This window comes from Melanerpes formicivorus, unplaced genomic scaffold (genome assembly GCF_026170545.1).
Source record: "Melanerpes formicivorus ecotype bairdi unplaced genomic scaffold, bMelFor1.0.p_v2 SCAF_69, whole genome shotgun sequence".
Lineage (NCBI taxonomy): Eukaryota > Metazoa > Chordata > Aves > Piciformes > Picidae > Melanerpes > Melanerpes formicivorus.
In genome coordinates this window covers 1257923-1280713 of record NW_027142421.1, presented here as the reverse complement: position 1 = coordinate 1280713, position 22791 = coordinate 1257923, and the positions used below count along the sequence as shown (strand labels likewise).

The following is a 22791-nucleotide window of genomic DNA, read 5'->3' as shown; positions in this document are numbered from 1 at the left end:
GCATCTTTCCAGCTACTCTTCCCCAAGCCTGTAGCATTGCATGGGGTAGAGACATTGATGGCAGTTAATGACAGAAAGGAAAAGCTCACAGGTTTGAAGATAACTTACATGAAGAGGGATCCAGTTTTGCAACGAAGGAGTGTTTCTTGAATTCATTTTTTGTCACTCCTGTATAAAACACTATGTTGCCTGAAAGGAAGGTAGTAGCAGTGTAATAGTTGTGACTTCTGTTCCTGAAAGTTATGGTGACTTTAAAGTCACTGCCAAGGACTGCCTTTTGCACTTGGAAGTCCATGTCCACATCCTTTTGTGGCTGATACGTGGTATCTTGGGTGGTTTGCTTTTTAACGCCGTACATCACAGCAGTCTCAAGAGCCAGTCTCTCCTCCTCTGAGCCTAGAAATAAAAGCTAATAAACTTTAGGAAAGAAGCAAGGGTCCTGCATTAGCCCATTCATCAATCAAAAGCGTGCATCTTCCATAGTTTGTGGTAGCTGAAATAGTTTCATAGTTTCATTCAGGGTTGGAAGGGACCACAAGGATCATCTAGTTCCAACCCCCTGCCATGGGCAGGGACACCCCACACTAGATCAGGCTGGACAGAGCCTCAGCCAGCCTGCTCTTAAACACCCCCAGGGACAGGGCCTCGACCACCTCCCTGGACAACCCATTCCAGGGTTTCACCACTCTCATGGTGAAGAACCTCCTCCTCACATCTAGCCTGAATCTCCCCACCTCCAGCTTCATTCCATTCCCCCTAGTCCTATCACTACCTGAGATCCTGAGCAGTCCTTCCCCAAATGCATGCATGAGGACAGCGAACTGTGGTAAAGATATCTAGAGAGCTTCACAGCTTCCAAGGGTGCTAAAGATTCAAGCCATCTCAAGCTTAATTGATATTAATGGAGCAACACTGATTTACCCTGTGCAAACATTTGGCCTGAGTAAGACACATCTAAACAGCTGTACAAAAAGCCTTACATTGTTGTGATTGGTTTGAGTTACTCCAGATCTACTTTTTATTTTTACTACAGCTAACTCAGTCCAAAGCATTTCTGAGCAGCAAAATCTGTGCTCTCATCGAGGCATCTGCCGTGTTTCTGTGGTGGAGTTACAAATAAAATGTTCCAGAGGGTACCTTGGCAGCTTTTCATGAAGCTTTCTCAGTGCCAGGGGTTTGTAAATCCACATCCAAGATCTTACTAAGGCAAATACACATTGGTATGGGCCCACCATATTTCAGGTTACCTTCTCGGAACTTGTAGTCCTCAGTAATCTCCATCATTCCATCCCCTCCAATTTCCTTGGTCACAATCAACTGCCCAACATGGGTTGTGTCAATATTTTCTATCACTTGGGTTCCATTTTTTTCCCTTCTTAAGTAAATAATATCACCATTCACCTAAAAATTAAATGAGAAGGGATTGAACCACAGAATAACTGAACCACAATGTTTGAAAAAGACCTTCAAGATCATCAAGTCCAACCATTATCTAACTCTACCACACCATATCCTTGAGGACTGCATCATTTGCCTAGGCAGCCTGTTCCAGGGCTTGACAACCCTTTCCATGAAGACATTTTTTTTCTAATTCCCAACCAAAACCTCCCCTGGTGGAATGTGAGGCTGTATTCTCTTGCCTGATCACTTTTTCTTTGGGAGAAGAGACCAACTTCCATCTTGTTACAGCCTCCTTTCAGGGAGTTGGTAGAGAGTGAGAAGCCTAAGCCTCATTTTCTCCAGCTCCCTCAGCTGTTCTTCACAGGACATGTGCTCCAGACCCTTTACTGGCTTTGTTGCCCTTCTGTGGACCCATTACAGCACCTTGATGTCTTGTAGTGAAGGGTCCAAAGCTGAACCCAGTATTTGAGGTGCAGCCCCAACAGTGCTGAGTACAGAGGCAGGATCACTGCCTTAGTCCTGCTGGCCACACTACTCCTGATCCAATCCAGGATGCTATTAGTCTTCTTGGCCACCTGGGCACACTATTTTTTTCCCTTCTATCCTAATCTATGTACAATTCAATAAGATATGTGCTCTACAGCTGCTGCAATTCTGAGCATGTCAGCTCTGTTTTATGAAGCTAAATCACTAGACCAAGTCCTCTTGCTCCTCATGGAGAGAGTTCCCTCTCAGTTCTTCCTGTCAAACCACCCATGTGATCTTTCCTTGACCTGTTGCAGGCCAAAAGGAATGTGTTAAGCAAAGAGCTCTTCAAAAATCACCGCATGTATTTTGACTGAAATAAGCAAGGGAGCCTTAACGTAAGCAGCTTTGCTGGCAATCCTTAGATGGGGGTAACAGCTAACAGGGGTTGGAAATGGGCAGCTAGAGTCAGTGATTCATTTGCTAACATAGCTGGAAGCTGAGAAGAATAAATGATGGCTGCCTGAAGTTCCCTCAGAGCCAGAGCAGCTTTTTCTGCTTATTACTTTGGTGAGCAGAAAAGTCTGTCATTCATTAGCGTCATATCACACCTACTGGCTTTCATGTCAAAATCATGATGAGATCTTCATCTGACATAGAGGACATATAAAGACACTTCCCAATCCATGAATTGCAGTGGAGCCCTATCTCCTGTCTCACCTATGGTCCTACTGATATCACTCAAGGCACTAAATATTTTCAGGCACGTACCTCGGCGTAGACAAAAGGAGCATCAAACTGGAAGCAGACATGACCATGTTTAATGGCTTGAACTGAGGCTGGGCCACATCTGTACATACCTATGTGGGGAAGAGAGATAAAGTGAGGGATTAAAGTAGTGACAAAACCCATCAGAATGTTACCTCTTCTTGAAGGAAAAGAGTTCTTTCTTATTACCAGCCCTTTAAACAATACAGACTCATCTGAAACAACCTAATGGTCTGGTTCCTTTATGGCACTGCGAAGTTCCCTCTTAAGTCTCAAGTGCCTGAAATGCAGGGAGACCTGGTTTTGGTTAAAGCAGATAATTTTGGGAGGGCTCAGGTAAATCATAGACTGAGAAAGACCTCACTGCAAATTTGCTAAGAATGTTTTTTAAGAACTGGAAAATTAAGGACTGGAAGGAATAGCAGTGTTTTTTTCACCCCGCCTACATTCTGCACAGGAAGTTGAATAAGGGCCGCAGTCATAAAATGGAGAACGAATTTGATCAGGCTGAAATCTTAGACCCATCTTCTGACAAGAGGAGTACATCTGTACTGAGCAGGGCCCTTCTCATACAGGATGTTGTGCATGTGCATTCTAAGCAGGGTTATAATAAGGATAGATATGTTTTAGAGCTCAGAATAGATCAGAAGAAGGTCCTGAGCACTGGTGAACATGGTTAACTAGTGCAAGAAATTGTCACCATCCATGTGGTCCTACTGGCTCAACTCTCATCAGCCCATTGTTTGCCATAAAACCCAAACACTGGAAAGAGAGCTAAGGAGGACTTCCAGCACTATTACCATCACTGGTTTCTTGGGGTGTTCCATCAACAACTTGCCATCCTCCAAAACCAACAGGAAGGTCAGGTCTGGTCATCCAAGCTTCATTCCAGCAGTGATAGTTCCTTGGGCAAGAGATAGGACCAGAATATTACTTCTTGGACAGAAATACACAGAACAACCCAAATCTGGTTATCTATGTCCTGACCATTGCTTCAATGACAGCACTGAGTGGTGAAAAGTTGCCTCTTTTCAGGTGAGGGATTTTTAGGTCTGAAAGCTTGGTACCTATCTGTTAAAACTTGAAGGCCACAATCCTTCATCGTAGTTTCTTGATTGCAAGCTGAAGAAGCTTGCTGATTCTTCTAGTGTGTTCTGAAAGCAAATATCTCAGACAACTTTCCAGTGCTTGGAGACTGTTGTGGTATATGAAGAGTTACACAGAGAGCAATCTTTTTCCAGCCACACATATCCACTTCGGTTTGCTGCTACAGCAAGCTTTTCATCTTCTTCAAGCCATTGCACCACAGTATGTTTTACAACCAGTAAGACTGAAGCTCTTCTGAAGAGACTTCAAAATCAGCTCCATGATATACATTGTGTAGGTTTATTTTCCTGGCTCAAAATAAACATGCTTAGCTGCTTTTCATGTTGGTACAACACCAGACCCTTGCATGGACTTTATATGACTATCTTCATTGTGAATTCCTTATAAGATCTTCCCAGTATGTCATGCCAATCCCAGAATCTCAGAATCCCAGCATGGTGAGGGTTGGAAGAGACCTCTGGGGATCATCTTGTCCAACCCCCCATTAAAAGAGGGTCACCCGCAGCAGGTTGCCCTGAATTGCAATGTCCAGATGGGTTTGAAATCTGTCCAAAGGAGATTCCACAACCTCTCTGGATGGCCTGGTCCAGTGTTCTGGCACTCCCAAAGTAAAGAAGTTCTTCCTCAAGGTCAGATGCAACCTCATGTGTCCAGTTTGTGCTCATTGCCCTTTGTCCTGTCACTGAAAGGAGTCTGGCCCCATCTTCTTACCCCCCACTCTTTAGGTATTTATGAGCATTGAGGAGATCTCTAAGTTTATTCTTCACCCAGCTAAACAGCTCCAGGTCTCTCAGCCTCTTCTTTTTGAAGAGACGCTCCAGTACCCTCAGCATCTTTGTAGACCTTTGTTGGACTCTCTCTACTAGTCTCTTGAACTGGGGAACCCAGAACTGGACAAAACACTGCAGATGTGGCCTTACTAGGGCAGAGCATAGGGGGAGGGAGGCCAGATCTCCTAGGATATAGAGCTTCCCATAAAACCCACCTACAACCACCATGGGCCAAGTCTTACCTGTAGGGCCCAGGACAGTATACAGAATGGTTGGTCTCTGAGTGCATTTCATCTAGGAGCACAGGGCTGAAATGCCCTCACTGGGCTGGAGGCTCAGGAAGAAAAACATACAAACAAACAAAAAAACCCACCAAAAAATGGAAAACAAACAGACAAACAAAAATACCAAACCCAAAACACCACAGCACCATCATGTTCTGCCCAAAATGTTTCAAAGATGAGCAGAAAAGAAAGACAGATTTTGTAACAAACAAACAAGCAATCTAGGAAGAGGGTCTTGGGGTCTTGCAGTAAAGCCAGCAAGCAATGTTTTTGGGTCTCATTGCTGCAAAAAATAAGGAGCAAGTAGAGAAAGTGGCAGTTTTGCTTGCAAATGATAGACATCCTACAGCAGACAGGGATCAAATGACATCAGTGTAGCTGCTGACACAGCCCCTAGTACATGTGATGGTATTAGCCGCCAAAATGGGGATGCTTAAACTCTGACCATTTCATTAATAATAGGTGAAATGCAGTCATGGACCAGAGTCAGAAGGATCTGAGGCTTGTCTAATAAGACATTTCAAAGTGGAAGTGAAAGCTTGGATCAGGGTAAAACGTGTCAGTTAGGAGAATTAATGAAGCAGCACTACAGAAAAAAAAAGGAATTTTCAAGGAAAATGCTGCACACTCAGGGAATTTTGGCTGCTGCTAAAAGTAGATGATGCTGAATCACGCTGGCAAAACTTTGCTGAGGGCTACCAGAGAATGGCAAAAAGCCTTGTGGTAGGTGGGGTTTGGGAAACTGTTATGCTAACGTGTGAGAGAGACACTTGCAGTGAAACTTTTGCTGGTTCACTTGGAATCAAGCTCAGATGTGTCACTAGCTTTGTGTTCTGTGACACAGGAACCTGAGAACAGGCAGGAGGGAAGGATGATAAATTAAGGTGGGGATAACAGTGTGGAAAATGGCAGCTCTGCTTCAATTGTATGATTATGTAATACAGAGTTTTGGTGTATTTTTTGTCTATATTCTTCCAAGGAGACAAGACCTTTCTTACTGGTTTCTATTGGTATAGCTGGATGCAACAGGATGGCAATTTCTTTAGGTCTGCTGCCATGCAAAATAATTACACTCAAGGATATTTCTCCCAGGCAGCCAGCAGCAGAACAAGAGGACACAGTCTCAGGCTGCACCAGGGGAGGTTCAGGTTGGATGTTAGGAAAAAGTTCTATACAGAGAGAGTGATTGCCCATTGGAATGGGCTGCCTGGGGAGGTGGTGGGGTCACCATCACTGGGGGTGTTTAGGAAGAGACTTGATGGGGTGCTTGGTTGCATGGTTTAGTTGTTTAGGTGGGTTGGATTGGGTGATGGGTTGGACATGATGATCTTGAAGGTCTCTTCCAACCTGGTCTATTCTATTCTATTCTATTCTATTCTATTCTATTCTATTCTATTCTATTCTATTCTATTCTATTCTATATGACATATGTATGGACAGAAAGACATTTCTTGTAAAGCTCATGAGCACTAAGAAAATGATTATGAAGGAGGCATTTGCCTTTCTGAAATGTAACAAAGCCTTCTCTCTGATAGAAATGGAGCTGGCTCCACAGCCATGATTGGTTAAATTAATTGTGTAGTTCTTGTATTCTACAGCAATCCCAAGACATTAAAGAAAGCAAGAATGGCTACACAGATCAATGTGGTGACCATTAAATATTTACAGAGATAATTACAAATAGTCTAAACAAAGTGAAGGGGAAATTAATAAAAGATGACCAGTTGGGTTGCATGCCTGGAAGACAATTTAAGAAGGCTACTTCATATTGCTTATGAGGCAGACACGCTGGAAACAGCTGCTGCCCTTTCATGAGCTGGTAAGCTCAGGCATGGAGATTGTGAGAGGTCTCAGAAGGGCTTTCTTCACAAGCCTGGACATGGATGAACCCCCACAGGGTTGAGTGGCTTCAGGCAAGTTTCTGCTGAGGTGCTGATGTTGGTCTGCTTGGACCTCGCAGTAGGAATGACTCTTGATTTCCATCCAAGAGAAAGGTTCTTTTAAGTGTCTTTATATCATCATTAAGAAAGACAAAGAGAACAAAGTAAAGGGAGAGAGGCATCAGTGATGGGCCCAAATCCGGCCAGCTTGATAAAAATAACTTTTTGCAAAGTCTGTGTAATTTTGTATGTGTTCTGTTGCTGTTGTTCTTTCCTATCCTGAGGGAGAAGATGATCTTTAATAAAAATAAATAAATGTCAGATAACATTCAGAGAGAGCCCAACACTCAGAGATTGATTGGACCAAAAATCCTGTCTCCAAGTATCCCTGAAGTCTGAGAGTATTTAAAACCTGACGACAGATCAGTTCCAGCAGTACGAGGCAATAGAAATGATATATTAATAAAGAAAAATAGCCTGGCTTCCAGTTTGCAGGAGATTATAAATAAAAGTGAGAAATACATTTAAAAAATCATAAATACTTTGATCATGTCCTGTAAAAACATGCACACACACACAGAGAAATAAAAGGGACATTAAAAAAAAATCAAGGTTAAGACGCAAGCAATTTAAAGTTGTCCTGTGGGCTACCATGAAGTGTCACAGAGTAATGAAAAGGACACAGAGGAGAAATGAAAAGAGATGTGTAATATATTAAGTCATGCCCAAAGAGTTAAGTTCACCATGTACTAATAAATGCACCAGAAGGGTAAAAGGTTGGACAAGGCAGTTCAAAAAGTAATCATAGCAAAGAAAAGTGAATGTAGGATGGGAGGATGTAATGCTAGAGTGAAGCCACCTGGGGCAAACCTGATATGGCCATGTCCAAAAGAATGGGAAAATCCAGGACTGAATCAAGAAGTCCTGGGAACCAACTAGGAAAAGCAGAAGTAGGGAAGTAAAAGGAAATGTCTGAAATGGGTGAGAGCTGTTTTGTAGATGAGGTTAGGAGAAAAGGAGAAGTTTGCTGATGTAGAAAAACTGGGAGGAATTTCTGATAAACCAGTGGCTGTAAATGAGGAGAGGGTAAGCACACTAGGACTGTTCAGCCTGCAGATGGGAAGGGTTAAAAGGATCTTATCTATGCCTACATAGGGAGTCAGGAGACCAAAACCAGAGCCAGACTCTTTTCGGTGGTCCCCAGTAAAAAAGAAGCAAAAGATACAAACTAAAACACAGAAAATTCTGTCTGAGCACTAGGAAACACTTTTTTTACTTGTGAGAATGGTTGAGCACTGGCACAAGTTTCTCAGACATGTTGTGGAGTCTCCATCCTTGGACATACTCAAAATCCAGCTGTACTCAGCCCTGAACAACCTGCTCTAGCTGACGCTGCCTGGAGCAGGGAGGTGTTGGATGATTTACAGGGGTACATTCCAGTCCCAATGATGCTGTGATACAAACTTCAGATGTAGATGAACCTAATTGTTCCCTCTTGGTAAGAAATTATGGAGACAATAAAAGAGGTTGCAGCAACAGGTTCAGCCATTTCCTCCACCACAGAATGACAGTTTTAATATGAAGACGTAATGAAACATGATGATTAGTTAAAGGCATCATTGAGACAGATTGCATATATAAATACTGAACAGGACAAATATCTCCTGGAAAAAAGCACTATAGAGGTCACGTTCCCTGCTTCAGTCTGAGGAGGAGAGGCTTGAGGCTCAACAACCCACTCATAATTCCCATGGAGCAGAGCATATAATCAACACATGCTACACTTCACTTTGGATAGTGAGAGTTTGACTGGGGCTCTCAACACAAGAAGGACATGGATCTGATGGAGAGGGTCCAGAGAAGGGCCACAAAAATGATCTGGACATGCTCCAGCACCTCAGTGTCCTTCCTGTAGTGAGGAGCCCAACGCTGAACCCAGTACTCCTAGTGTAGCCAGCTGGACTCAGCCCTGAGCATTGCGCTCTAGCTGATGCCTCCTTGAGCGGGGAAGTGTTGGATGATTTATAGGGGTACATTTCAGACCCAATGATGCTGTGATACAAACTTCAGATGTAGATGATCTGGGTGGAGCACCTCCCCTGTGAAGCCAGACTGAGAGAGTTGGGGTTGTTCAGCCTGGAGAAAAGAAGGCTCTGGGGGAGACTTTATAGTGGCTTTCCAGTACCTGAAAAGGGCCTACAGGAAATCTGGGTAGGGACTGTTTACAAGGGCATGTAGCAACAGAATGAGGGGCAATGGTTATAAACTAGAGAAGTGTAGATTTGTATTGGATATTAGGAAGAAGTTCTTTGCTATGAGGATGGTGAATCACTGGAACAAGTTGCCCAGTGTTGGAGGTCCCATCCCTGGAGACATTCAAGGTCAGCCTTGATTCTGAGGGGTTCTGAGCAACCTGATCTATTTAGTTAAAGATGTTCTTGCTGACTAGAGGGGGGTTGGACTAGATGATCTTGAGAGGTCCCTTCCAACCCAATACATTCTATGATTCTATGACTGTCTTCTCAAAAATAGAGAGACTCCATTTCTTGTTCCTAGGGAATTTTCTTTTTATATTATCTGGTGATAGCATTTCAGTAATCTATATGATATAGACTCATAGAATCATCAGGTTGGAAGAGACCCTCAAGATCATCCAGTCCAATCTATCACCCAGCCCCATCCAATCAACTAGACCATGGCACTAAGTGCCTCATCCAGTCTTTTCTTGAAGGATGGCGACTCCATCACCCCCATGGGCAGCCCATTCCAATGGCAAATCACTCTCTCTGTGAAGAACTTCTTCCTAATATCCAGCCTGAACCTCTCCTGGCACAACTTGAGACTGTGTCCCTTGTTCTGTTGTTGGTTGCCTGGGAGAACAGTCCGACCCCCACCTGTCTACAGCCTCCCTTGTACTGTACTCTCTACAATACAATATCTTCATATTGTACTGTAACATTAGTAGTAGAAGCAAACAACGATAAGGTTATTTTGTTTGGAAGAGACCTTTCAGATCATGAAATCCAACTGTTTACCCAGCACTGCCAGGTCACCACCAAACTGTGTCCCTCAGCACCACATCTGAGTCACCAATGTGCCCAGGTGGCCAACAGCATTCTGGACTGGATCAGCAATAGTGTGACCAGCAGAAGCTGAGAAGTGGTCATGCCCACGTACTCAGCACTGGTGAGGCTACACTTGGAGCACTGTGTTCAGTGTTGGGCTCCTCACTACAAGAAGGACATTGAGGTGTTGGAGCATGTTCAGAGAAGGGTAACAAAGCTGGTGAAAGGTCTAGAGCACAAGTCTTACTGCTGAACTCTCTGAAATGAGGTTGTAGTGAGGTGGGTGTTGCTTTGATTTCCAATAAACTAGCTATAGGACAATAGGAAATGGCCTCAAGTTGTGCCCAGGGAGGTTTAGATTAGACATTAGGAAAAATTTCTTTACTGAAAGAGTGTTCAGGTGTGGTAACAGGCTGACAAGGGAGATGGTAGAGTCACCATCCTTGGAAATGTTCAGAAAACATGTAGACTTCAGGACATGGTTTAGTTGCCATAGTGGTCTTGGGCTGACAGTTGAACTTGATGATCTTAGAGATCTTTTCCAACCTTACTGATTCTATGATCTACACAGTTTTCTAATCCCTCCCTACTACTTTCCTAGGCAGCCTGTTTGAGTGTTTGACAACCTTTGGGGTAATTTTTTCCCCCCTAATATCCAGCCTAAGCCTCCCTTGGTGCAACTTGAGTTTGTTTCCTTTGCTCCTATCACAGGATCCCCCAGGGTATGCTTCTTTACATGACAAGCACTTGTGCTTGCTTGGCTCTGGCTGAGGGCCACATGCCACTCTATCATTCCTCTTCTCAGATAGACAGGGGAGAGGGAAAATATAACAAAAAGCCCGTGGGTCAGGATAAGAGTAGTTTAATAAAGCAAAACCAAAGGCCACTCATGGAAGCAAAGGCAAACAAAAATATTATTCTCTGTTTTCCATTAGCAAACAATGCCCAGCTGCTTCTCAGGAAGCAGGGGTTCAACATGCATAGTGGTTGCTCTGGAGGACAGGTGCCATCAACAAATGCCCACACTTCCTTCTTCCCCTTGGCTTTTACATCTGAGCTGATGTCAGATGGTATGGAACACTCCTTTGGTCAGTTTGGGTCAGCTGGCCTGGCCATGTGCCCTGCTGAGATCCTGCCTCCCCCTCAGCCTGCTGTTGTGGGGCAATGTTGGAAAAGCACAGCAGTAGCCAAAACACTGGTGTGTTATCAACACCCTTCCAACTACCACTACAAAACACAGCACTACAAAAGAGGGGATAACTAACTCCATCTCAGCAAGACCTGATACAACACTTCATATTATTCAGTCTGCTAACAATCTATTCATCCTGTTTTACAGAAGCTGGCAGTGTATAGAGAAATAAATAAACCACAGGCATTACTGTCACTTCTTTACTGCTTATATAGTTAACACATTAAAGGCACTTGCCAGACTCACCAGACTGAGTCCTTTGTGAGTTTGGTATCCACTTTCCCTTCATCATCCAGAAAGTAGTCCAATTGTAAGTTGGCATTGTTATCATGAGCAGAAGCATAGGTGGTCACGAGCCTTGCAGGAATCCCCAGGCACCTCAGAACTGTGGCAAAGAGAGGAGTGGGGGTGAGAAGGACAAGTAGAAAAAGTGTGTTCATGGATGATAGGATGAGAGGAGAGAAACTATTAATAACTAGAAGAAAATGAGAAAACTCAGTCAAACCAAGCCAGGTAATTCCTCCTTCTGTCTTTGTACAGACTATGTTAAATATTTGGTCACAAAATTATGAGCATTCAAGACCTCTAACAGTGCAAATCTCACAACCTAAGCAGCAGATTGTCAGTAGTTTTAGAATAGTCTTGAAGTATGATCATGCTGTAGCTTTTCAGAGCAAATCTGAGTGCAGTGGGCTCAACTGCCTGATCAAATGCAGTACAAAGAAAATTAAATTTGGGATGGCAAGAAATGCAAAACATATTAGGCCTCCTACTACCAGGAGCCCAGGAGCATTGCAAGACTCTGCTGAAAAGGGAATTAATAGAAAATATCTCCATTTGGTCCATTTAGAGTTCTCCTGTTGGACATCTGTTGTCAGAAGGCATCTGGAGAACACGGAGAATAAAGCAGAAAATTAGTGCTAACGAAGGGGGAAAACTGTGTAATTTGCAAGTGAATTGTCAAGAGTTAGAAATTCTGAGCAGAACTCCTGACATCATTTGCATTGATTGCTAAGTAATAGAATTTGGGAGTCAATACTCCCTCTCCACAAAGAGTCTAGAAAGGATAACAAAAATGCTAAACCTCAGACCATCACAATGAGGTGTTGATGACTCCTGTCCCTATTTGGCGAGTGGTAAATTTGGGCTGTGGAAGTGCCACAGCTCTGTCTGAAGCCTAGGAGATCACCATTAGGTTTCTGTGTTTGTAGTGCATCTTGGCTGATAAATAGACATGGAACACATTCTGCAAGGGGAGGATTCAGGTTGCTGAGACATCATCTCAGCTTCTCCAGATGAAATGTTTTGTCTCTCAGAAAAAACAATAAGAGAGAAAAAGTAAAAAAGAAAAGAAAAAGGAAAGAAGAAGAAAAGAAAAAGAGGAGAGGAGAGGAGACTCGAGGAGAGGAGACTCGAGGAGAGGAGACTCGAGGAGACGAGACTCAAGGAGACGAGACTCAAGGGGAGGGAAGAGGAGGGGAGGGGAGAGGAGGGGAGGGGAGGGGAGGGAAGGAGACTCGAGGAGAGGAGACTCGAGGAGAGGAGACTCGAGGAGACTCGAGGAGACTCGAGGAGACTCGAGGAGACTCGAGGAGAGGAGAGGAGAGGAGAGGAGAGGAGAGGAGAGGAGAGGAGAGGAGACGAAAGGAAAGGAAAGGAAAGGAAAGGAAAGGAAAGGAAAGGAAAGGAAAGGAAAGGAAAGGAAAGGAAAGGAAAGGAAAGGAAAGGAAAGGAAAGGAAAGGAAAGGAAAGGAAAGGAAAGGAAAGGAAAGGAAAGGAAAGGAAAGGAAAGGAAAGAATGAAAATAAAAGGAAAAGAAAAAAGAAAATAAAGGAAAAGAAAAAATAAAAGAAAAAAGAAAAGAAAGTTAAAAATAAGATAAAAATAAAAGAAAAAAGAAAATAAAATAAAAGAAAAAGAAAAAAGAAAAGAAAAGAAAAGAGAAAAAAGAGAGAAGAAAAGAAAAGAAAAGAGAAGAAAAGAAAAGAAAAGAGAAGAAAAGAAAAGAGAAGAAAAGAAAAGAGAAGAAAAGAAAAGAGAAGAAAAGAAAAGAAAAGAAAAAAGAAAAGAAGAAAAGAAAAGAAAAGAAAAGAAAAGGAAAAGAAAAAAGAAAAGAAAAGAAACGAAAAGAAACGAAAAGAAACGAAAAGAAAAGAATAGAAAAGAAAAGAAAAGAAAAGAAAGGAAAAGAAAGGAAAAGAAAGGAAAAGAAAAGAAAAGAAAAGAAAAGAAAAGAAAAGAAAAGAAAAGAAAAGAAAAGAAAAGAAAAGAAAAGAAAAGAAAAGAAAAGAAAAGAAAAGAAAAGAAAAAGAAAAGAAAAGGAAAAGAAAAGAAAAGAAAAGAAAAGAAAAGAAAAGAATAAAGAAAAGAATAAAGAAAAGAGAAGAGAAAATTCTGGTTTTTAAAATTTATGAGCCATGTTGGTTCTGCAGAAAAAAACAGAGTTTGGGTTGTTGTGGGTTTTTTTTTATGGACAGGGAAATTATATCTGTTGAAAACCTTATGTAAAACTAGTTCTGCTGCTGCAATGTCGAGCAGCACTTGCTACCACTGTTGGGGTTTGTATATTCATTAGTGTCACTGCTGTGACTTCCAATAAAGCGTAACGCTGCACATTCATTTCAAGTTCCTGGATGACAAATTACTTGGATGCATCCAATACCATATGTATCTATTGATTAAACTTAATTCAAGTGCCCTCCCAGGCTTCCAGCACATGAGCCATCAGGGCTCATGGAAAATAATTTGTCTGACAATTTCAAGATTAATGACCATTTTCCAGAATGTTTTAGCATTTTTAAGGGATAACTATCCTGAGCATACAATAGAGTAACCTTGGAAAGCTGGACTAGTCACAATGATAAAACATTGGCTCCTAAGGAAGACTCAAACCAGCCTTTTAGGTGCACATGGCAATTCAGACCTTTATTGTCCTCTCCATGCAGCAGTCAGTGACTGAATGTGTCCTATGGAGAGAGAGCAGTACACTCTTGTGACCAAGAAGTGCCGGTGGTCCCTGGGGTGCAAAGAACAGTGTGGCCAGCAGATTGAGGGAGGTTCTTCTCCCCCTCTACTCTGCCTTAGTGAGGCCACATCTGGATTGTTGTGTCCAGTTCTGGGCTCCCCAGTTCAAGAGAGACAGGGAACTACTGAAAAGAGTCTGATGGAGGCTACCAAGGTGCTGAGGGAAGCGGAGCATCTCTCTGAGGAGGAGAGGCTGAGATAGCTGGGGCTGTTTAGCCTGGAGAAGCGCAGACTGAGGGGATCTTAGCAATGCTTATCAATACCTAAAAAGCAGGAGGCAAGAGGAGGGGCCAGGATCTTTTCAGTGGTGCCCAGTGACAGGACAAAGGGCAAAGGGCACAAACTGGAGTGTAGGAGGTTCCACCAAAACATAAGAAAAAATTTCTTTCCTGTAAGGGTACTGGAGCCATGAAGCAAACAGCCCAGAGAGGTTGTGGAGTCTCCTTGTATGGAGAGGTTTCACACTCATCTGTACATTGTGGTCCTGGGCAGCCTGCCCTGAGCGACCCTGCCTTAGCAGAGATTTGGACTTGATCTTCAGAGGTGTCTTTCAATCTCTACCATTCAGAGATTCTGTTATCATTTGAGCCACTGGACAACATTTTAATTCAAAATGCTCAGCAACTTTTTATTTCGTCAATCTTTGCAGCAGAAAGAAGTGCCAGGTCTCTGATGTGACTTAGTCAGCAAACCAAGCCTAGTTTTGCCCCAGATATATACTCCTCTGCTGTATTGCTCCAATTTCACAGTGGCCTGCAGGCAAAATACTGCATAGTGGTGATTCAGGGGCAGTGTGAGGGGAAGGTAGGAGAATTGCTGCGTGTGCCTGTGATCTAAAGAAATCTAGATGAGGCAATGGATAGGGAAGACAGTGGAAGCCACTGTGAGGAATTGTATCCATGGGAAACATTTGCAAGAGCATTTTCAAACAAAATGTGTTGTGCAGAGGTAGAGGAGTATCAAGTACAGACCATGCAAAGTAAGTATCTCTCAGATTCTTTGGATCACCAAAGGTTTGAGTTGGAAGGGACCTTTAAAAGTCATCCAGTCCAACCCGTTGCAGTGACCAGGGACATATTCAACCAGATCAGGTTACTCAAAGACCCTTCCAACCTGACCTGGAATGTTTCCAGGGATGGAGTCTGTTTGAACTGCTAAGTAAGAATCATAGAATCATAGAATCAATAAGGTTGGAAAAGACCTCATATGTCATCAAGGCCAACCTGTCACCCAACACCTCATGACTAACTAAACCATGGCATCAAGTGCCACATCCAATCCCCTCTTGAACACCTCCAGGGATGGTGACTCCACCACCTCCCTGGGCAGCACATTCCAATGGCCAATCACTCTTTCTGTGAAGAACTTTGTCCTCACCTCAAGCCTAAACTTCCCCTGCACAGTTTGAGACTGTGTCCTCTTGTTCTGGTGCTAGTTGCCTGGGAGAACAGACCAACCCCCCCCCATCTACAACCTCCCTTCACAGGACAAGACAAAACAGCCTTAAATTGCTCCAGGAGAGGATTAGGATGGACACTCAGAAAAACTTCACCAAAAGAGATATCAAGCCCAGGGCAGTGGTGGAGTTCCTATCTGTGGAGGGCTTTAAAAGCTGTGTAGATGTGGTTCTGAGGGACATGGTTTAGCGGTGACCTGGCAGTGTTAACTGTCAGAGTTGATCTTACAGGTCTCTTCTAACCAAAACAATTCTATGATTCTACATCTCCCATATGGGGTAATAATTTCATATTCCACATTTAGATACCAAGCCCCCTGTTCAGCTCAGATTTCCTAACAGAAATATGAACTGTGCCAAAAGTTTAATGTTCCCTCTCCCAAATTTACCCTTGTGAACCAGAGTACATAAATAGTTAACACATTTGTGTGGAAAAGGACCGAATCTTCAGGAGATGCCAAAGGTTTATTTAAGGACCATCTATTTTAGCCATGTGTTTTTAAGTGTCACTACTATTTACTCCTGAACACCATACAACTAAGGAGTATTTTAGTTGGTTTATCCTAAAAGCTCTTTCTGTTATGTAAGAAATGCAGAGCAAAGTGGAACATTTCCTGCTGGTACATACATGTGTTGAAGACACCAGCAAAGACCCAGCACTGGCCATATCTCACGGGCTGCTTAGAGCTGTAATACTCCAAGAGAATGTCCACACTTCCTGTCCAGGCTGAAGGTGCAACACCATAAGTGTATGTATTGTCCCAGGATCCAGCAATCACACCATTGTCATCCCTGGAGTTGATCTAAAGACAAAGGAAATGAGCATTAAGGATCATAGAACCATAGAATCATAGAATCAATAAGGTTGGAAAAGACCTCAAAGATCATCAAGTCCAACCTGTCACCCAAGACCTCATGACTACTAAACCATGGCACCAAGTGCCACGTCCAGTCCCCTCTTGAACACCTCCAGGGATGGGGACTCCACCACCTCCCTGGGCAGCCCCATTCTAATGCCTAACAACTCTCTCTGTGAAGAACTTTTTCTTCACCTCAAGCCTAAACTTCCCCTGGCACAGCTTGAGACTGTGTCTTCTTGTTCTGGTGCTGGTTGTCTGGGAGAAGAGACCAACCCCCTCCTGGCTACAACCTCCCTTCAGGTAGTTGTAGAGAGCAATAAGGTCTCCCCTGAGCCTCCTCTTCTCCAGGCTAAACAATCCCAGCTCCCTCAGCCTCTCCTCGTAGGGCTTGTGCTGGAGACCTCTCACCGGCCTTGTTGTCAGAGACCAGGTAATGAAGGCCTCTTTAACCCAGCAGACAGAAGTAGGGTGGGAGAGACTCAATATAGCCAAGTTTAGGGACATAGTTTAGTGGTGTAATTGGCAGTATTATGTTAAGAGTTGAACCCAATGATCTTGGAGGCCTTTTCCAGCCTCAACAATTCTATGAATTATGAAGACAGGTGATGTACAGAACAATCTTATTAAGGGCCATGGATTCTCCATCACTAAATCATTTTGAAGGAAGGTCAGACAAAAATAATGGTGACATTATGTCATCACACTGAGTATCCATGTTGCCAGTTAGTGAGTTTTATCAGCATTAAATTCCCTTATTGGTATGTATTCTTAAGAAACACGGTCAGTTCTATGTGAATAAGCAAAATATTAAGCTGGATTCTTTCCTAACACTGTCTGCTTTTCCTGCCTCTATCAGCCCAGGGGTTCTAATAAAGCCACTCCTGATTTACAGTGTGTTGAGAGAGGAACCAGCCCACTGCTATTTTTAAAGTAAAAACTAATTTATTTGGTCAAGCACACATGAAAACAAGGAGGAATTTGCTGTGTAGGTTTTCCCCTGGTAAGATTCTACAAAGCAAGGAGTTTTGCTGACTAATGGCTATACTGATGGGCATTAATGAGCAATACATCTCCTGGCTGCAATTTGAGACAAACCAGTTGAGGCTGTGCAAAAAAGCTCGTTTGCTCTGTACCTTTTAATTATGCTAATGAGGAACAGCGACACACCAGCTAAATAAATCACAATTCTCATTTAAAAGCTCTTGGCTGGATTAACTACTGGTTTGTAATTAGAAAATCGACTTCCTGCAAACCAATGACTGAATAAAGATAAGTCTTCAGAGTCATAACCAAAGGGTTAAGGGGTTGTGCCCATCTCGCTAGTGTGGGAGACATGCCAAGGAAAGAGGCACCTCAAGGACAGGGCAGGGTGTTGATCTTCAGCTTCACCTCTGGCTGTAAAGAGAAGAAGGGCATGACTCTACCTGCTCTGCAACTTTAGGAAGCCTCAGAAGAATCCCAGCATAGGGGCATCTCTTCAGATGAGATCAGCTCTACCACATTCCATCTTGAGCAAGGATGAGGGTAAAGAGCACATGTGGTGCTTCAGCACCTCTTGGCCACTTCTTACTGAGGTCCAGATTCAGAAGGCCAGGATTCCTACCCAGCTATGGCCTAATCCTGAAGATTAGCTCTAAAGTCCACTGACCCCTGGAATTCTAATGGTGAACTTCACCTCTTTAAAATCATCAAGTGGCTCAAAATGTAAGTAAAATCCAAGCTCTTTTTTGGTCTATAAACTTTTTGCTCTTCAGCTCTTAGGGCTTCCATAGTTCCTTTACATTCCAGCGATGAGGGAAACACATTCAATTCTTACATCTGTCTAAAGACACATTTCTAATGTCTGGGGTAAAAGAATTAACCAAAATGTTTAAAGAGGAAGAGAAGGAGAGGTGTTCTCAATACTGCTTGCTGAAGATGTTCTACTTAACATGATGCTATGCAAGATTCAGCATGTGAGACTGAGAGGTTGGAAATCCCTTTTCAATGTCAACAAAGACAAAGAGCTCGTTCACTTAAAGCCTGGATAAATGGTGTAACATGAGTTAAAGAATCATCTGTCTCCAGCAGCCGTGTTTTTTGGACAGTCTGCTTTAGTAGCTGCCTTGGGAGAATACCTAATTATGTTAGCTCAGTGACTAGAGTGTTATTCTAGGAAGGAGAAGGTATCTGGACCTCCTTGAGGCAGAGGAGAGGACTCAGCCTCCTGAGGCAGAGGCCATCCACCTCTTGGAAGTGTTTTCCCTTTTGAATGTTAGGGATTGATCTTGCATCCACAGCATGAACCTGATACATAGCAGCTGGAAAGAATGGAGATGGGGAAAGTCTTCACCTTTTTGCTTGTGGTTATTTTAGGTACTTCCATTCAGAATGTGGAAAGTTTTGTGGACCCCGTGTTTAAGAGGGCAGCTCTCACAGTGGTTTCTTCTGGGGCCATGGTAGCTCACAGAAATGTTTTGAGACTGGCTAGGCCATTTGAGGCTTAGAAATCAGGCACAGTAACACCCACTATTGCAGTGTATTAAGATCAGACTGAAGTTAGTGTGGGTTTCCAGATAGAGTCTCTCTGTTGCGCATCCCATATTTTACCCATCACGCCACCTTGCTGTCCATGGTGGACATAGCTTTCTCAATTACCTCAGCTACCTGGAAGTGAGCAAAGTGTCACAATGAATGCTATTGTGCCTGGAGTATGATGTCTGCAAGTGTCTTTCCTACTTGTGAGGTACCATCCTCAGGAAAAGGCAATGAGCTGAAATAAGGGTTTTTGCCTTAGTGGAGCAAAGTAAAAGGCCAAACCTCAGAGGTCAAGATGGATAATTGCAGAATACCAGAATCCCAGCATAGTAGAGGTTGGAAAGGACCTCTGGAGATTATCTAGGCCAACCACCCTGCTAAAACAGAGTAACCCACAGCAGGTTGCCCAGTATCACAATGTCCAGATGGGTTTGGAATCTCTCCAGAGAAGGAGACTCCACAACCTCTATGGATAGGCTGGTGCAGTGCTCTGGCACCCTTACAGCGAAGTTTTATCTTGTGTGCAGATGAAACCTCCTGGATTCTAGTTTGTGCCTGTTGACCCTTGTCCTGTCGCTGGGACAATTGATTTGGCACCTGTTGGAGCGGCATATCAGGGCATGAGGGCCAGCTAAATCAGCCTGGCTTTGATTTATGATCCACTTCTGACACATATTAACTATCCATTGCATACCACTGCAGAGGCAACACGGCAGATTTTGATTGGGTTTCCACGCCCAGAGAGCTCCAGTTCTGCTTTGTCCATCAGGAACAGGCAAGCATCCAGAATGTTTTCTTCAAACTAGATAAAAGAAAATAAAGAGGGAAACAGTGGGAAAATGAAGTAATTTCTTATTCTGTAAAGAGAAGGTAACATTATTTTTCATTGTTGTTGTAATAGCTGATCAGCTTCAAAATGAAGTCAAAGTAAAGTTCTGTATTTAAAAATAGAAGTTTTCTTCTGGAATAATTGTTCATATATGGCAAAACCAAAACCAAACCAAAACAACACAGCAAAAAACATTTGAGAAGCTGTGAGGGAAAAGAGTGTAATTTCCAATTCAATCTCAGTCTGGTTTCCAGGAGGTTGAAATGACAGCACAGCCTTTCTGACACAACATAAAATCTTAAGTGCTAACAAGTATATAATAGGAAGATATTATAATAATAACTACAAGAAGCTAGTCTGCTTGTGAAGGACTTCATGTCCTTCAAGGATCCCAGACCTGTTAATTTCAGGACTTTTCTGACATGCAGCCAGTGGGATACCTGGAAGCTGAACAAGAAGTAGTTTACCAATGTTAATTTGAAGAGACTTAGACAGTTTATAATCAACAAAATCTGATTCTATAGATTAATATAAACTTAGCCATCAAAGGTACCAAGTGACCTAAAGTAGTCCTCTTCAAAAAAAAAAGAGTGAAAGGGTACAGTTTCTTTGATCCAGCATGAACAAGAACAAGAATGAATTGAGGGCAGAGGTGCCTAAATAGACCAGAAACCATTTGTGACAGAACTCGCCCTGCAATGTATTTCATTTTCTTAGGAGAAACTGCATAACAAAGGAAAATGTCCCCTATGTCTCCTGGAAAGTGGTAGGAGACAGGGAAACACATACTAATAAATATCTTCTAGACACACAGTCTTATCATTCAAGGCTGTGACAGAAACTCCGTGGAGCTTGTCCCCTGGCTATCTTAGATTTTTATATTCTGTGCTCTCATCCTTAAGGTAACTTTCACACTAAGAAGATATTTGGTCCCATGGATTGAGTTTACACCAATAAGGATGATCTAAGTTTTGCCTCCTGGAGAAAGCAAGAAAAAGCCCAGACCAAGCAGCTGCTTTGGCAGCATGGGGAGAGGCAGAGAAGGAAAAGTGGGTCCAGAGTGCTTTAACAGAAGCTTCATAATGTCAAGACTACTGCTGATGCTGCAGGGAAGATGGGAGGGCTGGGGGTGACATCCCAGCAAAGAGCCAAGCTCTGACATAAACCAAGAAAGTGAAGCCACCATCATGTTTCACCACCTTCAGTCATTTCCTGGCCAGGGAGAGTTCTTTTCTTTGCCTCTGCCTCATTGCTCTGGGTACCACCACTATATGGATCCTTCTTGGGTGACATCCTCCAAGGTAGTACACTTATCTCATCACCCACATCTACTTTGAATTTCTTTCTCTGTTCATTAGTAACACTTTATATTCTGAGCAAAACTGAATTCATGTTATCCAGGCAAACAGAGGAAGAGGGATTAGTGTTTCCAGGGACATACTCCTAATAATGTATCATCCACGGGAAGCTGAATAATTGCATGGACTCCCCCATTCCACTGATATGTAATGTAAATAATCTCTGGTGAATGGCCATGTTGTGGACACCTTCCTTTGCAAGGAGAACCCTCATGACAGGTAATATACACTCTAGACCCTCACAGCCATCCTTCCTGCTTCAAGTTCAGTTTTCATCTGCTCTGGCCCAGTAATTTATCACTTCCACTGGGATAAAAATCTACCTTTCTGCTTGTCAAATCCTCAGCAGTGCTGGACACCTGAATTAAATCAATATGAAGTTTACCCTGTAAATTAAATCTTTCTCATCTACAGTTTGTGAGACTCTGTCCACCTTGCCAGCATATACAAAAAGGATAAAGAGAAAAGAAACTGCAATTGGGGTTGTTGCCTTCCACTTTAGCATTTATAAAATGACATGAAAGCTTGTGAAATAACAGAAGTAACAGGAGAAGATGTAGGACAAGCTGTAAAGTCTAGATGCCTCACACTGTTGCAGTAGCCTTAGCTTTAAAGCCAGTTTTGCCCTTCTTCATTATCCAGGGATTTAAAAGCATTAAATCAAATTAAATCAGCTTTCTGCTCCCACTCTTGGCGTGAAGGAGGGAAGTAGAATGGAAACAAAGACCTTGTAAAGCTGAACATCCCTGAAACATCAGCAGAAACAGACCGGCAGTAGGTAGGTGAGTGAACTTGGGCCAAGCACTGCCTGCTCAACACATGCTGAAATGGAAGGAAACCAAATTCAAGACCAAGGAACTTTGTCAGAACCAGCAGTGGAAAAACTGCAGATGGAAAACAGGCATAAGAAAACACAGAGAGACAGGTGCTGTATTTCAGGGCAACACATTTTGTTGTGCTGGCCTTCAGTGGACATCCTCTATAATGTTAAACTGGTTCTAACAGTTGACTTTCCATTTAAATCCCAAGTAAGAGAGGCACCTTCTGCACTGGTGGAGTTAGGGCTGTATTTCTCAGAGCTGGTGGCAGTCAGATGTGATCTTATGCTGCCCATGGTCTCACCTGACCAAACACATGTGCTGTAAAATGACATTTGCACAGTGGGCAAAGTTAGTGCAGCTCAACATGTGGACATGAGGCAGCTCGTGATGACAACAAGAACTCTGTGCCCACCTGCTTTATTTTATTTTTCTCTCTAAAATAATCCCTGGAAGTTCAATAAGAGCAAGCACAGGGTCCTGCATCTGGGTCGAGGCAATCCCAGGCACAAATCCAGGCTGGGCAGTGACTGGCTGGAAAGTAGCCCTGAGGAGAGAGACTTGGGGGTGCTGGTGGACAAGAAGCTCAACAGGAGCTCTCAGTGTGCACTTGCAGCCCGCAAAGCCAATCAGATCCTGGGCTGCATCAGGAGAAGTGTGGCTAGCAGGTCGAGGGAGGTGATCCTCCCCCTCTACTCAGCTCTGGTGAGACCCCACCTGGAGTACTGTGTCCAGTTCTGGAGCCCCTATTACAAGAGGGATGTGGAGGTGCTGGAAGGTGTCCAGAGAAGGGCCACAAGGATGATCAGAGGGCTGGAGCACCTCTCCTGTGAGGACAGACTGAAGGAGTTGGGGCTGTTCAGTCTGCAGAAGAGAAGGCTCCGAGGTGACCTAATTGTGGCCTTCCAGTATCTGAAGGGGGCCTACAGGAAGGCTGGGGAAGGACTTCTCAGGATCTCAGGTAGTGATAGAACTAGGGGGAATGGAATGAAGCTGG

At 43.3% G+C, this 22791-nt stretch overlaps 1 protein-coding gene across 2 annotated transcripts in view; it reads right to left on the bottom strand.

Annotated features, from left to right (window-relative positions):
* The window catches only part of F13A1 (coagulation factor XIII A chain), an 83243-nt gene that overhangs the window by 24635 nt on the left and 35817 nt on the right, over nucleotides 1–22791 (bottom strand). For both annotated transcript variants that reach the window (XM_068162999.1, XM_068162998.1), the window contains exons 6-12: nucleotides 19484–19591; nucleotides 16041–16215; nucleotides 11179–11317; nucleotides 3435–3538; nucleotides 2638–2726; nucleotides 1248–1401; nucleotides 109–396 (exon numbers count right to left, since the gene is read on the bottom strand). In XM_068162999.1, the coding sequence (XP_068019100.1) occupies nucleotides 109–396; nucleotides 1248–1401; nucleotides 2638–2726; nucleotides 3435–3538; nucleotides 11179–11317; nucleotides 16041–16215; nucleotides 19484–19591 (1057 nt within the window). The remainder of the gene's footprint in view (nucleotides 1–108; nucleotides 397–1247; nucleotides 1402–2637; nucleotides 2727–3434; nucleotides 3539–11178; nucleotides 11318–16040; nucleotides 16216–19483; nucleotides 19592–22791) is intronic.